The 15,919-nt window shown below is 50.2% G+C and overlaps 1 protein-coding gene across 1 annotated transcript in view; it reads right to left on the bottom strand.

The window, feature by feature from the left end:
- UBE2O (ubiquitin conjugating enzyme E2 O) overlaps positions 1-15,919 on the bottom strand; it is a 60,748-nt gene that overhangs the window by 3,929 nt on the left and 40,900 nt on the right. Inside the window, exons 7-17 of the mRNA XM_027886049.1 lie at positions 15,198-15,307; positions 14,299-14,449; positions 13,023-13,519; positions 10,175-10,329; positions 9,145-9,257; positions 7,993-8,118; positions 6,844-6,933; positions 3,899-4,556; positions 2,890-3,026; positions 2,201-2,404; positions 1,451-1,508 (exon numbers count right to left, since the gene is read on the bottom strand). Of these exons, the coding sequence (XP_027741850.1) occupies positions 1,451-1,508; positions 2,201-2,404; positions 2,890-3,026; positions 3,899-4,556; positions 6,844-6,933; positions 7,993-8,118; positions 9,145-9,257; positions 10,175-10,329; positions 13,023-13,519; positions 14,299-14,449; positions 15,198-15,307 (2,299 nt within the window). The remainder of the gene's footprint in view (positions 1-1,450; positions 1,509-2,200; positions 2,405-2,889; positions 3,027-3,898; positions 4,557-6,843; positions 6,934-7,992; positions 8,119-9,144; positions 9,258-10,174; positions 10,330-13,022; positions 13,520-14,298; positions 14,450-15,197; positions 15,308-15,919) is intronic.

Consider the following 15,919-nt stretch of genomic DNA (forward strand, 5'->3'; position numbering starts at 1 on the left):
TTAAGGGAGGAACACCACCGGGAACTGCCATCCCAGGCTGGCACTGCTGGGCCACGACTCAAGATCAAGGGTCAAGCAGGCAGCAGAGGCCAGGCTGGACAACCAGAACCTGCAGGATGCAAGGGACTGGTGTCGCAAGAGGAGCATCGTGTGATGCAGTGGGGACGTCTGACACTACGGGGAGTGGCCTCCAGATCCTTGGCTGGCAAGAACAATCCTCCACCAGCACAATGCAGAGGGCACACAACAGCAGAGGTCAAAAGGGCAGCAGGAGAGAGGTTTCACAGCTGCTTTTCCTTCCCTCCCACTCCCCTCCTCGAAAAAAACCCCACAAACACACACAAAGCTTTTTTTTTTCTTCCTCCTAATCAGAACAAAAGCCAATCTTGGGTACCAAGCTTTGAGCTGGCCAGGTCCTGCCCTGTCCAGCACAGTCCCTTCAGACAGGGGAGTTCTGAGAATACTGTGACAAGCCACCCCTACCAAGATTTCTCCTGCTTGCTTCTGGTCTAATGAAATTACACGTATGTAGCAATGGCACCGGTGCTGCCAGGCTGCTGGCAGCCTGCCACAAACTGCATTAGAGCTGGAGGAGGTGAGATCATGAGTCTCCCAAAGCCCAGGCAGCAGGAGAGCAGATTTTTTTTTTCCCTAGTACCAAGTTGCTCCAGTAAAACATTTAGTATTTCACTTTCTAAATTTGGATCCTTGGCTTTGTAAACGAGAAAAGGTTTTTCTTGTGGTGTCCTTCCCCCACAGGAGGATACAGGTGGACTGTGGGGGTTCAGGGAGCAGGAGTTGTCTGCTGACTCGAGGCAGAAACCCTTGCTCTGTGTCAAAGGTTTCTAATCACAGGGCTCCCTTGAACAGAAAGCTGTCCATGAGGAAGTTATGTGATTTAGTCTGTCTGTTCTCAAACTGGATAGGGCAGAGCAAAGCCCCATGGCAGGAAGCCCTGGGACTCGTCTAGGCACACCCCTGATTATTCTCTGCTTTGGAAGGAGCATAAACACCAGCATCATGTGCAAAACATGCCCCATGTAGGATGGGCGGGTGACTCAGTGGGGATAAAAAAAAAAAAAGTCCTGCAAGCGAGGCCCAGTTTAGCAACTTCAACTAACTTTGGTAACTGGCTGAGGACACAGTGGTTCACCTTTGTCAGCTCAGAGCAACAAACAGATCAGCTCTGTGCTTGGCTGCTGCAGTGAGAAGAAGGGAAAGCATTGTGTCAGAGCCCTGGGATGCAGCCAAAACTCTGGGCATGGGAAAAGCTGGCACCTGCTCCCACTGCTCAAGTGGAGAGATAAGGACACTGCTTTGTCCACCAAGGTGAGAGCAAAAGGCAGCACTAACCTGACTGGGGTGGCAGATCCCAACTGTGTGCCCCCCAGGCAACATCCCCTCCTCCCACCACCTTTTCCTGTCCCACAGGCTCAGCAGGAGCATTTACCTTGGATGGAGATGAGTACTTGAAGGAGACTGGATTTACTGGTCCACCTTTCCGTCCCCTGAAATGCACACACAAATTTGTTAAAGGGCTGAAGCACCATCAGTTTGCCCTGCGACAACTGTCAGATGAAGTGAGGCCCCAGTTCCTCTGCATTCCTGTTGCTGACAGCCTGTGGCTCACAGCAGGAACAAGGAACTGACTCCAGAAGCACGTGATGTACTGGTGTCCCATCTCAACAACCCACCTCTCCGTTATTTTTTTACCAGCACCACACCCCATCAGGCCAGTTCTGCCTGGAACAGTGTAACCCTACACACCAGACATCAGCTCCAACCCCTCCCCAGCTGCCCAGCTACCTGCTCATAACACAATGTCCCTGGCTCCCTATTTATTCCAAGTCTTCAGCTGGACTTTGTACCATGCTACAGGATTTGTCCACAGTGTGGGAGACAGGGACCTAAGCAACAGGACACCCCCCATGCTGGTGTTGGCATCTCTGCTGTGCCATAGCCTGGCTGGTCTGACCACAGGCTTCTCATTGAGGAAGGACAGACAAGCCAAATACAGATCCAGAAAAAGCCAAACTCTACCAGTTACCTGCTCCAGGCATCTAAAACAGAGCCCAAAACCACCCCCAGTTCAAGCACCACCCGAGACCAGAAGTCACCCAGGTCTGGTAGGAAGTGACTTGTTCCCAAAGCAGCTCAGCACAACCCCTGCTCCCCACAGACGGGTGGATGACAGTGTTACCTTGCCTATCCACGTCCCCAGGAGGCTGACACACACTTTGCCATTGTCATACAGGTTGGGATTCAGTCTCCCACTGCACTGGGAGAGGTAGCGGAAGAGAGGCGGGACCGCGGGGTAGATGTTGGGGAGCTGGATGTCGAAGAGAAAGAGTCCATCTTCGTAGGGCGTGCGTGTGGGCCCTTTGATAAGTGCTGAGAAGAGATCCTGTGGGGGAGAGGCAGCAGGTCAGACACTGGGAAACATCCCCTCACCTTGCAAGGGCTGTATTTACACAGAGGGAGAGCAGGGATGTGATTAACTCAGCCCTCGTAAGAGTCAGCTCAAGCAAAACATCTCAGGGCACCTTCCCCCCAGAAACTGCACTCAAGCCTTTGGATCTGCAGCAAGGATGGCCAAAAATCCCCAAGCTGCTCACTGCTGACACCAGCCCCTTTGCTGGCTGCCTGCCTGTCTTCCTGCTCAGCACCCGGAACCAGCTTCCTGCAACCAGGAGCTCCTTGTTTGGCCACCCTGACTCGGGGAATGCTAAAGCAGCCGTTGTGGGTAATTACAGCCCTGTTTCACATGCTGCACACATTCCTGCAGCTCTAATGCACGCTGGATTAAGGCTAAGCAGGGAATTCCAAAGAAAGTGATCCGGATGCTGAGCCCAGCACTCCAACAGAGGCGTTTGAGAGCAGGGCACTTGCCATTCGATCCTCAAAGGTTTTAACCATGATGCCATCGGGCAGGGAGGTGGCCAGGAGAGCCATCTCCTTCCGCACGGTGCTGAAGAACTTCTTGGCTTCTGGGGGCTGGAACTCCATTTTCTTGAAGGCATGGGAATCTGTGGGGCGAGGAAGAGAACAGGATTACAGCCTGCCCGTGGAAACTGCCACAGGTTCCTTGTGAAGGTAAATCTGATCATGTGTAATATGCATCATGTGGAAGAGAGGAGTTAACTTGCTTTGGTGCTGAGCCAGGAGAGATTATTTGATGTTTCCCACAAGGTAAAGCAGCCACAACCTGCACCTCCTGTTCTCAGTCCCAACACAACACTGTCCCTGTGCCCCAGTGTCCCACAGCCAGAACAATCCCACAAAGTGATGGCTTTTTCTCTGCCAAAGCAAAGCACAGCTCTCCTTTTTCCTTTACACACACCTGCAGGTTCCGAACAGTTTGTCCACCTTTCCCTCTCAAGTCTGGCCTGGCTGTCTCGTGAGCACCTTGGGCTCTGCTGTCACCAATGTTCCACACAACCAGATGCTCTTTGTTATTTCTGGCCGTTAATATTGGCAGCACTCACCCACCAAGGACACCCAGCCCAAGAACACCAGCTGTCCCTGCTCTGCTTCTCAGCCAACTCAACCAAAAAAAGCCTGAACAAACCCTGCAACTTTCAAGGAAGTCTCTGCAATGGGAAGTGACTGATCTCTGCAGCCCTCCTACATCAGTTACCAGTGTGGAAAAGAGGGAAGTACACTTCTGAGGCTTGAGGAGGTACAACATTGCCTAGAGACACCTAGGGACATAAAAGCCAGGTCTGGGTCCCAGAGCACATTGTGCTACAGAAATTATGGTAATTTCTCACCCCCAGTTGATGAGCTGTGGATATGACCAGGGAGAAGAAAATACACAGTTCAAAAGGCCTTAAAGCAAATGTTTTGGAGAAAGAAACGCTGTAGGACAGCAATGAAGGACAGAGTGTCCTACACTCACCTGGAGCATACTCCAACACAGAGAACACTTCTCCCTTGGCACTGGTGAAGGTGACTCCAGGCTTGCCTCCACTCTGCTGGCAGAGCACTGGTGTCTCACTGGGCCACTCTGACCTCACTGGTGTCTGTGCCTCTGCTTTTTCTTCTTTCTTCTCTGTCTCCACCATGGCTTCCATCTTTTCCTCCTCAGCAATAGCCACATTATCCAGGGTCTTCTTGAGATTTTCCTGCAGCTTTTTAATATCGTCCAAGAACTTCTTCTCCCGAGTGGGTTTTTCCAGCTCCACAGTTGGGGAGGTGGGAGATCCAGTCAGCAGCTGCTCCACAGTCATATTTTTCAGGCTTTCCAAGATCTTGATGGCCTCCTTTAGCTCCCGGAAGCTCTTTGGGGCTCCATCCTTGCCACCTTTCTCTGTAGCAAGATCTGCAACTGCCATAGCCACAGCTCCCTGGACTTGTTCCTCTACCTTTTTCACCTCCTCTGCTGGTGGCTCCTCGGGCTCAAAGTCCTCAATTTTCGGGTGGTCATCATCCATGAGGCCATTGTCTGTCTCCCAGCTGTCACTTTCATCCTCCCACTCCGAGGATGCCCCGCTGGTGCTGCCGTCCACGGAATCGTAGTCCGACTCCTCAATTTCTGATTCAATGTTGTACAGGTGCTAAAGGAGAGCAAAGTTAGGTGAGACTCAGGGTGAAACACAGAGTTTTAGTTGCTTTTAAAAGCAAGCCATTGAAAAGGAGCTTCCATCTGGGATTGGTTGGGCTGTTTCAAACCCTTCCATCTATAAAGGGTTGACTGGCACAGATTATGAAACCACACAGCCCCACTGTTCAAAGTATTGGGGGGAAACTAGGACAAGTTTTCAGTGGGCTGTAGCCCTCCTGGTGTCTGGGATCCAGCCAAGGAGAACAGACAGGTGCCAAACAGCTACCTGGGTGCCCCTGGGTTTCTGAACACAGAGCTAGTTCAGAAGGTATTTGGTACCATGTAAGGAGTTGGTATTTCTGGTCCTGCTTCTGCACCAGCAACTGTGTTGGCACAGAGCCCTAGTTTGGCTGCCACTCCATCCTTCCACAGAGACAATGCTGGAACCAGGAACACATTCCCACACCAGCTTTCCTTTTCTGTGGCACACATTACTTGCTGTCAGAGCCTTGCCACGCTGCTTTAGCAGCGTATATGTGGCTGCTGCTTAAAATTCAGCTGGGACAATGAAGCCTCACCCAAGCTGTTGAATAAGCTCTTACATAAAATGTTCTCTTCCCTTTCACTATTGGAAACTGAACCCATCCACACTCCATCCAGCCTCACCTTCTACAACTTGCTTTTGCACAAGCTACGTCTCTCACAAGGTCCTGCTGTAGGAGCACCAACACAGAATGAGGAGAGCAAGACCACCTTTACAGGGCCTTGTTTGGAGTTACAAGATGGGAGCATTTTATCCACACGCTTCTGACACTTGAATGACAGCCCAAAAATCCTCTTAATGTTGCAAGATATGACCCCAGAGGCTAAAGCACATGGACACTCAGTCATCTTGTCAAAGCCTTCAACTGAACCAGCACTGCTGAGCCAGTCCTGTACCACTCAGAGACAGGCAGCCAGTAGAGGTTAGTTGGGTTCAACACAAGTGACTGCAGGCAGGAAAAGCCATCAAAACTCGCTGCCCTCAAAGCTAATCCAAATCTGAATCGGAAAGTTAATTAGCCAGTTATGCCATCTTTATTTTTAGAGCTGAGAAAAAGCACCCAGACAGCTTGTCTCTGGGCACATGGTCAGGCATTGATAAATCACGGTTTTACCAACTGATAATTCATGCTGCTGACATTTCCCCACTCCCGTAATTACGCAGAGGAGCAGAATCGAAGGGACTGGCGTGACACAGCAGGAGCTGCTGCAGAGCCCCGGCACCGCAGTGTGAGAACAGCCCTTTGTGGAGCACACATCAGACCTCTGATTGTGCCTGTGATCCAAGCACATGTGACAACAGGGGGAAGGGAGACAGCAGCCTGCTTTGTACGGCTCCAGTCCACTGCCATAGTGCGGGCATTGACTATTCTGCTGTAATTAATGCAGAGCTGCTTGGTTTAAAAAGAAATCTCCATCAAGTGCTTTGTGTGCTCGCAAAAGGCATCTCTGCAGCCGAGGCAGTGGTGTCACTGCCACAGTGATGGAGATGGGACCCTACAGATACAGGTCGGCTCCTATCTTTAGGCTGTCTGCCTTAATCCAAGGAAACCAGGAGAGAAGACAAGGGATGAAACTGTACGGGGAGTAGTGAGCACATTTACATGACAGTACGACAAAAAACTCAGAGCAATGCAGAAACCTCAGAGGTGCAGTGGATTAGCAGTGTGGCTTGTATCTGTATTTTTAAGCTTGCGCTCAAATCTTTTCCCTCCCTGCCTCGAGACAGGATTCCAGTCTGATTCCTAGGTTAGCTGAGGTGACAACTTGTGGCTCTAGCCCAGCCCCCGGAGGAGCTTCTTTACCCAAAAAAACCCACTATGGTGCCATTTCATAAGCAAGACAGAACATGCAAGAGTCTTTCAGCAGTGCCTTGGTTGGGCAATGCACCAACCCTGGCTCCAGTCAGAAGAGATGATCCCTGAGCTCTGCAGAGCAGCAGGTGCTGGAGTCCAGGAGCAGGGATGTGGGCAGAGCTGTGAGCATGCAGTGCATGTGTGAAGGCAAAAACAGTCTGCCCAGGCTTTCCTATTCTCTAAATTCAAGAGCAGTGATGACCAATTAGTTGCCCAGACCTGACAGAGGAAGGATTTTCCTGTGCTCGCAGAATTGGGAAGCTGCCCTACCGTATGGGAATGCAGCAATCAATAGAGAAGATTCTCTTACCCAATAAATCTCTCTACACCCAGAATTTAAATCCAAGAGTCGTCACTCAGCTAAAAATTACAGGGATATTGTGAGCTGGAACAGGACCTCACCTGAGGCAGAATGATAGTCTTGGAGTTATCAGCCCACACCACTTCCACTTTACTGCTGACATCCACACGAGCCACCTGTCCAACCGAAGGCTGTGGAGACAAGAGTGGGTTGTCAGTCCCTTTTCTTTCCCAGGCACTTCACGCACAAGCAGGAAGGTTTTGACCAACACATATTCCCGAGCTGGAGAAACACTTAAAGCAACGCTTGCATCCTACACACAGACACCACACAACACTGCTATGGAGGTGGGGAAAGCTCCCCTCCACAAGGAGCAGGGCACCAGCAGGGCTGGTCTGGTAGGAGATCCTGATCTGTGATCAGGACCAGAGGCCTTTCTGTGGGCAGCAGGGCTGGGGCTGTGCCAGCAAGGGACAGGAATTTCATGGAATGGGGGTGCCCTCTAGTGGGGTGCCCTCAGCTCCCCCCTCCCCAGCACCGGGGGCTCCCCACGGAGCACAGGCATGAACAGACAAGTCACAGCTGCTCAGGGTGTGCACAGTAAGGAGCACCTTGCCCTGGCAGCAGGTTATTTAGGTCAGCTGAGCAGGCTGGGATGTTGTTTCATGCTGCTGAAACTAGAACTGCAGTAAGGGCTGCACTACACCTTTTAACGCTTTTTTAGGGCAGCAGGCTCAAAAGCTGGAGGTCTCCCTCCACAGTAAGGGTGTTTCCTCTACAATATAAATTGTTCCCTCTTCCTCCCCAGGAGATCACTCAGTTCAACAAAATTAACATGTACAAAACTCGGGTGAAACCCAGAACTCCAGTCTTGTGTTGCCAAGTGAAACTGGTTTCATGACAAATCCACCTTCACTGTTGCTCAGGAGCCCACAGAATATCCTTTTATTACAAGTTACTCTGAAATCCTAAGCAAGAGTTTGATTAAAAGCCCTCAGGCTTATGTTCAGTTCTTGTCTCAACTTTTACTCTTGCTCAGCTGTAGACTGTCATCAAGGTCAAAGGATTTTAAGGTCACATCTCCACCAGACTGAGATCTGATGTGTTACTCACGACAGCAGGGGACACTGACACAAAATCAGCAAGCTAGGGAGTTTAGGATGCCCCTGTGGGGCCTAAAGCCCTCCTATTGACTCTTATAAGTATTGCCACCAATACTTGTGGTCACAGTAACTGTGCCCAGGACCCACCTCGTCCTCCTTAGCCGTGGCTCCATCCGAATTGCCGATCCGGATCACGATGTCAGTCGTGCGGAAGCGAAAGTCCGGATGATCAGCAATGTCATACACACTCACATCCTCCTCCTCCCCGATCAGCTGCAGCGGAGACAGAACGATGTGTCAGCCCCAGGATGCTGCACTGACCCCCACAGCACACCTTCAGCACTTCAAAGTACTTTGTGTTATACTCTGTCCGTGTTCCATCGCTCCAACAGCCTGCAAGGAGCTGCTCGTGTCCCCTCCTGTCAGCTCATCCTTGTAGACGTCAATCAGGGCACAACAATGAAAGGAAGCAGATATTCTGTCTCATCTGTTCACCTCACTTTTACTTCAGGTTCCACATCACCATGAGGATGAGACATGTTTTATTCCCTTCTGAACACCCAGGTTTCTCAAAGCACTTCACTGGGGCCCGAAGGGTCAGAGTTTACTTTTGAAACGATCCAAGGCAACAGGAAGCATATGACAAAAAACTTGTCATTTAATGGGAAATATCTTTCCTTTGATTTCTCCTGGAGGAATAGAGCTCACAAATAATGAGAAATGGGAGCACAACCCCAGGCCAGACTGATGTTCTGCTTCTGGATGTGAAGAGCCCTGCTCAGCTATGATAATATGGTCCCAGCCTAAGGCAGAAAGCAGAACACCAGGTGTATGTGGTTTGAGTCCCCCTCTTGTCTCCAGCTAGGCTGCAGTCTGTCAAGAGTCTGGAAAATGGTGTTCCTACAAATCCCAAGAAAAAAGCACTAGGCTGACTATGGGCAATGGCACCTGGCAGAGGCAAGCATGACAACATGCAATAGATTAATCCTCTTTCCATGAACTAGCAAAGACAGCGAACTCAAGAAATCAACTGCCCGTGAAAGCTGCAGAAAAAAATCTTCATCCATATCAGAGCCTGATGTTTACCACTGGATGTAAACTCTCTGCTCTTCACTGCCTTGCAGGCATCTATGAATATGAAGTGACATCACCTCTAGCTAAGCTTCTCAGGCCCAAAAGCACATTGCTGTTCCCATCCTCAAGGACACACTACAGTGCAGAACTGATTCCCATGCTTATCTGTGAAGCCTGTGCTGTTTTGTGGCTGCTTTCTCTTAGCTGGTTCCAGCAGTCACTCACCTCCACATCATCTCCGCTGGATTTCAGCTTGAACCACTTCACCACACAGGTACGGCCGATGTGGTCCCCAGACTGCACCACTCCATACAACCCGGGGTCCTGGGAGCTCTGAGCTTTGGGTCACAAGGGTGGGGAAGAAAACAGACAAATCAGGCAAAGGAACACAGGCTTTGCTCAGTGACTGAGGCTGTCAGCTCCAGGGCTCTCATGGCTGATGCCTTCCATTTGTGAATGGCATGAGGAAAAACAGTTCTTCCTACACAGTCAAAATTGTTGCCAAACTAGATTGGTAGAGCTGGAGCTGATGGGTGACTCGAGTTTCCTCAGACTGTGTCCAACCCAGAAGATCAGTCAGTGGAAATGGCCACGAAAAACAGCCTCTGTTTTTGCTAATTCCGTTTTCCTGCTACCCAACCTGACAGTACCTTCTGCTCCCCACTGCTGAGGGTCTACCCCTGCTAAAAAAGGAGCTGAGAGCAAGAATATGTGTCACCAGTATTTCATATCCAAAAGCTCCTAAGTCTCCCTGAACTTGTGACCTTCACGAGCATCAACAATTCGTTTGGTGAAGAGAAGGGATTCAAGAAGATGCCTCTGGATCCCAAAACTTCCCATGAAAAAAATGGGAGGGTCATGATAGACCAGCCACACAGAGAAAGCAGCCTGAGGTGAGCTGTTCATTTCTCCCCTCATTCTGTGAGACAGCTCAGAGCTGTTGACACTTTCAAAGAGAAGGTGGGCCACCCCTGTTCTGCAGAAATGCTGGAAGTCCTAGCTTGGCTCCTTGCATTTATTCTTTCCACATCTTGCCTGCTGTCACAGTTCAACTCTGGTATGTAAATAAAGGCTCTCTGCTGCCATTCATGTTAAGTCAGCTGACTCACTGCCACCCCTGGTAGGTGCCCACCTCAAGAGAGCACTAGCAGCTACTTAAGAACGGTGACTGTACATGAGGGGAGCCAGACTGAACAATACTTTGCAATTAAAAGCACGTTTGTTCCCCGGGGAGCATTGTTTGGACACCCAATACCTCTTTTGTCCACCACGAAGTCGCCGGGGCAGAACTCGTTGTTGTCCAGGTGATGGACCGGGATGAGCTCGTTGGAGCGGATGTTTGTCTCCACGGTGCCGTCCTGCCACATCACGTCAGCTGAAGTCATCGTGGTCACCACCTCCACAGCAACCCTGGGAACACAGAAAGGCCACGAGCTACCAAAGGGAACGCGACGCTGCCAACATCAGGAATCGAGATGGATCTCAGCAACACAAAGGCACACGGATCAGCAAGTCAGGAAAACCCTTCCAGGGCCCCGTGGAAGCAGCTACACAGCAGGCTTTGTTTTGATGGGTTCTCAGTCCCTGCAGATGTTACACTGCTGCAAGTCTATACTGAAGGAGGACTGACTTTCCCGGGAGCTCTCTTTTGTTCCTTGTGGAGCTAATTAATATCTACCAGCACCCACTTTCTAGCCCTGGCAGAGGCACAACAGAACATTCAAATATTTTGAGAGTTAAGATCTTCTCCACTGGAGCACCTTCCAGCCTGGCAGTTCTGAGGAGTCTTTGAAGCCAGAAGAGACTGGAACGATAAAGCATCACAGCCCTTCCAGAGAGAACAAACAAACCAAAAAGAAAATAGGCAACACACTGACTATGGCTAAAGCAAAAGGATTTCGGTTAAAAAGAGAAAAGTGTCCTTCCCAGCTGTTCAAACACATACATGTGTCTCTGCAGCTCAGAAATTAAACCCAAATATGCCACAATGGACCACACGCTGGTTTTCTGCTGAGGGGCTTCACAGGGATTCTTGAGGAGCAAAGTGCTTGGGGCAGGAGGGACAGAGCTGCAGCCTAGCTGGACAGACTCTTCTCATGAGCCCTCTGCTGTTTTCATCTCTCCTACAGCACAGAACAAACCAAATCCCATGCTGACTTTAAATCTTGCCTTTATTTTGCTGGCCAGGCCATCCAGAATAACAGAAGTGCTGGATTTATGTTGGTTTCAAGTCAAACTGTAAAGACGACAACAATAGGCACACAGCTGTTTGCTCCCAACCCTGTTTTTATGAATGTCAGAGAAATATTTTCAAGTGGAAATATGAAGTTTATAGTAGGGTCAGCACTCAATAGCAGAAATTATCAGAGAAGGGCCTGTAACAGGCCAAGTGTGGTGGGTGATATGCAAACAACATGGTTCCTTGGGGGACACAGCAGCTGAGGATGGGAGTGGAAAGGTAGGCTAAGCAAGAAAACAACTCAATCCTGTCTGCAGCACAGTGTACATGGTTTCAAACAAAAAAATCATGACTTGACATTAATAAAAATCCCTGTATGCCCTCACTGAAAGATATCCAGCGGTCCATGCACTGCCCGGAGAGCTGCAGCAGGTCACTCAGTGATGGCAAAGCCACACGCTGAGCTGGCCCCTGCAGTCAGAGCTCCAGGAGCTGACACATCAGATCTGGTGACTAACTGCAGGCAGCCCATCCAGCCTGCATTTCTCAGCAGTGCCTGGCAGCACATCTCCCATGGCCTCACCAGCCTCATCGGAATATTCAAACAGCAGCGACCCCTCACACTGAGCTGTGACCAGCTGCCACACATGCCCTTGAAAGTGTCAGCTGGAGGCTCACTGTGTTGAAGAAGCCTCTGTTTCTTACTCTGTGACATGGCTATCTCTGCATTTCCTTGTAGGGAGCTGCCCAGATCCAGCAGAGGAATCTCTTGGTGGTGCCACAGGGATTTCTCCCCACTGCCTGAATGGTGCAGAGAGCACCAGGTTCTCTAGCTAAGCTCTCCTTAGCAAGACCTTCAGGAAAACAGACACTCAGTGGGGGAGTAACATGTTAAAAGTGAACCAAGAATCCATTCCCTTTTTTAATTTCACTGGAATACTGCTCTGCTGAGCTTTGCAACCTTCACACTTAATTTCTCCAAAACCCACAAAGACTCAAGGAACAGCTCTCCTTGCATACAGGCAAAGCTAAAATATCTGCACGAAATGTGAGTGAAATTCATGGCATTCTCAAACTACTGGATCCCTTCAATGCTCAAAGTCACTTTCCTGGGAGAATTCTCAAGTGTTCTCTTGCACCAGCTCATTTCTGATGCAGGATCCGTTCACAACTAAGTAGCCCAGGGAAGCAGCAGACAGGCAGGCCAGCTGCCAGATGTCTTTGCATCCCATGAAAACAGTTTAAACATTCTCAAGTTAGGTAAAAGGCAAAAGCTGCTGAGATCCAGCTGTATCTAGAAACGGGCATATATATGCAATGCTCCCTCCTGCAAGCTACTGACATTCCTCCAAGTCTCTCGAGGAGTGAGTGCACTTAGTTCACTAAAAAGCAGATAATATTTAAAAGTATGCTGGTGGCAGAGGCTGCAGATCTCTGTGCAGAGGGTAAGGGTAACAGAGACCACCAGAGTGCATCCCCCTGCCAGCCCAGACCGCCGTGCTGCTCTGGAGACAGCTCTCTAGGATAAGCTGTCCATCCCTAGCACGGTCCATCCTCAGCCTCTCTGCAGAAGCTGCCAATAAGGTAACCAATTAGTGTCATGTTTAAGCTGTATGATCTTTATTCACCTCTTTCCCTGCACACAGCCCAGCACAGCACAGATATGCTGTGGATGCCCTGAGGCACAGCTGAAATAGAATAGCATCAGTGTCACGTCACGTGGTCCCCGTTTCATCAGGAGCTGGACTGAGACCAAGCTGATTCCACACAGGCCACTGCACAGTCATCACAAGATAATTGCTGGTGGTTACTACCAAGCGCTGTCCTAACTCATCCTCCACCTCCATGAGGTGGTGTTTGACACCTGAGAACTTTGACAAGGGAGGTTCTGGTGATTATACCTGCGTTTGGAAATCCAACTCACCTGTCTCCTGGCTTAAACTCTCGTGAAACCTTGGTCTTCTTCTTCTTGTGCTTCCTCTTGAGGTTTTTGATGGAAAGGGGGATGCTTTTCTTGCGGCAAGTGCCGCTGCCACTCTGGGACGAGGCAGTGGAACTCGCAGAGGAGGTGACAGAGCTCGTGTCATCAGTGTCATCAGCTGCCTCATCGTCAGCATCCTGCTCCATGGACTGAAGCCGGTAGTCGGACAAGCCTTCATCCTTCAGCAGAAAGGGAGGCTGCTGCTGTCGTGCTGCTCCCCCTTTCTCCTTCCCTGTTTCTTCAGGCTGCTCCTCCTTTCCCTCCCCAGGACTCGGTGCATTGTTGGAAGAGTCATCCTCACATTTTGATTCAGGCTTAAGATCTTCTGATTTTTGGTCAGCAGCTGCAGCAGATTCTTTGTCAGGGGCTTCAGTGGTGCCCTGAGACTCCGGGGAGCATGACATGATCTTCACTATCTGCTTCTTCAGCAGCCGCCTCACCTGGAGAAAGCAGATGTGGGTCAGAGCTGTGCCTGGACACTCAGCAAGCTGCCAGCCAGCCTGGGGAATTCTCAGCTTTGTGCAAAGCATCACCCATGGGCCTCTGAACACTTCACCTGCACCACAGTACTCTGTAAACCAGCATCTCACCACTGCTCTGCTCTGGAGCAGCACTCACTAGTCCAAGGAAAGTGAGCTTTGCTCATTAAAGTTATTTTAAGCATGTTTCGGGGTTTTTTTTGCTATGGAAGGTCACAAGAGGATGCACAAGTTAATCTGTGTAACAGACACAGGGAGGTCACCATCCCCACTGGTGACATCCTGTTATTCTAGGAACACCATGGCTCTGCAGCCAGCACGTACAAGCCATAGCATGACTCACTTGGCCTAGCAAGCAAAAGCAACTTTCTTGTCTCACTGTACCAAGGATTTAACTGAACAGTTCAGCTCCATGAGAAACCTGAGGTCAGGCTAAATGAAAACAATACGTGTTTAAGTCCAGGCTGTCAGGGCACACCTCGACCCCTTCAAGGTGACACCTCTGTGCACAAGGTCCTGTTCATGTTCCCTCACTGTCTTAGCTGCATGCTCCACCCAGCGCAGTCAGACTGCTCTACAAGGTGACTTCCCTGCTGGCAACAACAAGCCATCACTCTTTACAACCATTTCAGGAGTCACATTTCAGACCACATGACTACCAGGAAGATCTCTGCTTTAAAAGCCACAGTGACCAGAACTGCTTAGAGAAGTCAATGCCTCTTCTCCACCCCTCGACTCACCTTTTTGGCAACTGATCCTTCACCCAGCACACAGTTCCTCTCGGGGCATTCACAGGTGATTTTTGCAGGTTCCACTTTGTCCGGGAACACATAGAGGCACCTTTCCCCAAGCTGCCTTTGGGCATGGTCAAAGCACCCCAGACGCTTTACCCTGGCAAAACAGAAGGACAGCCATGAACATAGAGCAAAACAGAACAGAGGCCAGCAGTCACCAGGGCCTTCAAAAGGCCACCTCTTCTGGGGTGGCAGAACACCATACCAAATCGTTTCCAGACACACAATTCTAAAGGAGGAGTGGGAATCTCACCAGGGACTGGGTGGGGCACAAGTCACTCCCCTCCCTCCAGCTCCCCATCCCGGAGAGAGTTGCCAAGAGACATCTGGGGTTTTTTTTTGCTGTCATTCTAGAGCTGCCCTCCTCCAGTTCATGAGTTGCAGGCAGGACCCATTGCACTGTGCTGCTGCTCATCTGACCTCTCTTTTGAGCTTGTGCTGCTGATTCTGGCAGCTGCAGCCTGCAGAGGGCACCAGTTGCTGCCTCAGCACCAGCTCCACACCTGAGCTCCACACCCAAAACCCTGGGTTAGGACATGCAGCCTGCTCCAGGCAGGAGGGAAAGAACAGACACCACTTTCCTCTATGCACTTGTCAGCTGGAGAGTACTTGGAGGGGATTGCTGGGGTCCTAACCCTCGTGTTGGTAACTCAAAGTGTCTGCTAAACTAATTTGGAAGTTGTTCTCTCACAGTTTTGAAGCTCTGGAACGTGCAGGCACGCAACAAGGAGAAAAGCTCGCTGTAAACAGCAGCATTGTGTCTAATCAGTTGGTAGGTATATCACCCTTAATCTGTGCAGGTCCTGCATGCTGGGAATGGAAAGGGGTTTTCAAGGGAATCTCACCTGGACAGCTTATCCTGGCTGATGATGGAAGGAGGAGGGCTCACACTGTCAGTACCTCCAGGACAGAAGCTTTTAGTGATCCAAGTGACCTTTAGCTCTACCACCTGTACCTACAGTGCAAAGAGAGAAATGGCAATTTCATTTTTCAGAGGCCTTCCTAGACCAGTGTCTCAGATCTGAATGCTTACACATAGCAAAGCAGCAAACCTGCTTTTATCATTTCAGATGGCCAAGTGCAGTTTCACCACATCCAGGATCACTACAGTGCTCCCACAGCACGACTGCTGGCAACACGAGAGCTTCTACAGCTTTTAACTTCAAGACAAGGCTTGGGAAGGAAGTTACAGTACATACAAATCAGCAGTCCAATGTCACAAAGAGACATGCTAATGGACTTGGAGCTGCTCCCTCGTTCAGCACAGAGTCAGCAATATTTCTCCCTTTTTGGACAGCATGCAACACTAAGTTTCAATAGAAGATGTGCCCCTGCTACCCTAATGATCTGCAGTGCTGGCCTCCAAGTGCACTGGCACATGGTCACCTTACAGGGAGCCGGCAGGGACCCTGGGCAGAAAAAGCCAAACCACACTCAGAAGTCCTGTCAGTCCACAGTGAGAAATTTGTCACCTCAGGACACCACAGCCACGGTGCACTTGCTCCTGGGAGGTTACCATGGCGAGCTGACTCTGCTCCAAACAGCCAGCCAGGACCACGCTGTGCAG

This window comes from Empidonax traillii, unplaced genomic scaffold, assembly GCF_003031625.1.
Source record: "Empidonax traillii isolate 1590-97213 ecotype Southwest subspecies unplaced genomic scaffold, ASM303162v1 scaffold177:size1754471, whole genome shotgun sequence".
In the NCBI taxonomy this organism is placed as follows: domain Eukaryota; kingdom Metazoa; phylum Chordata; class Aves; order Passeriformes; family Tyrannidae; genus Empidonax; species Empidonax traillii.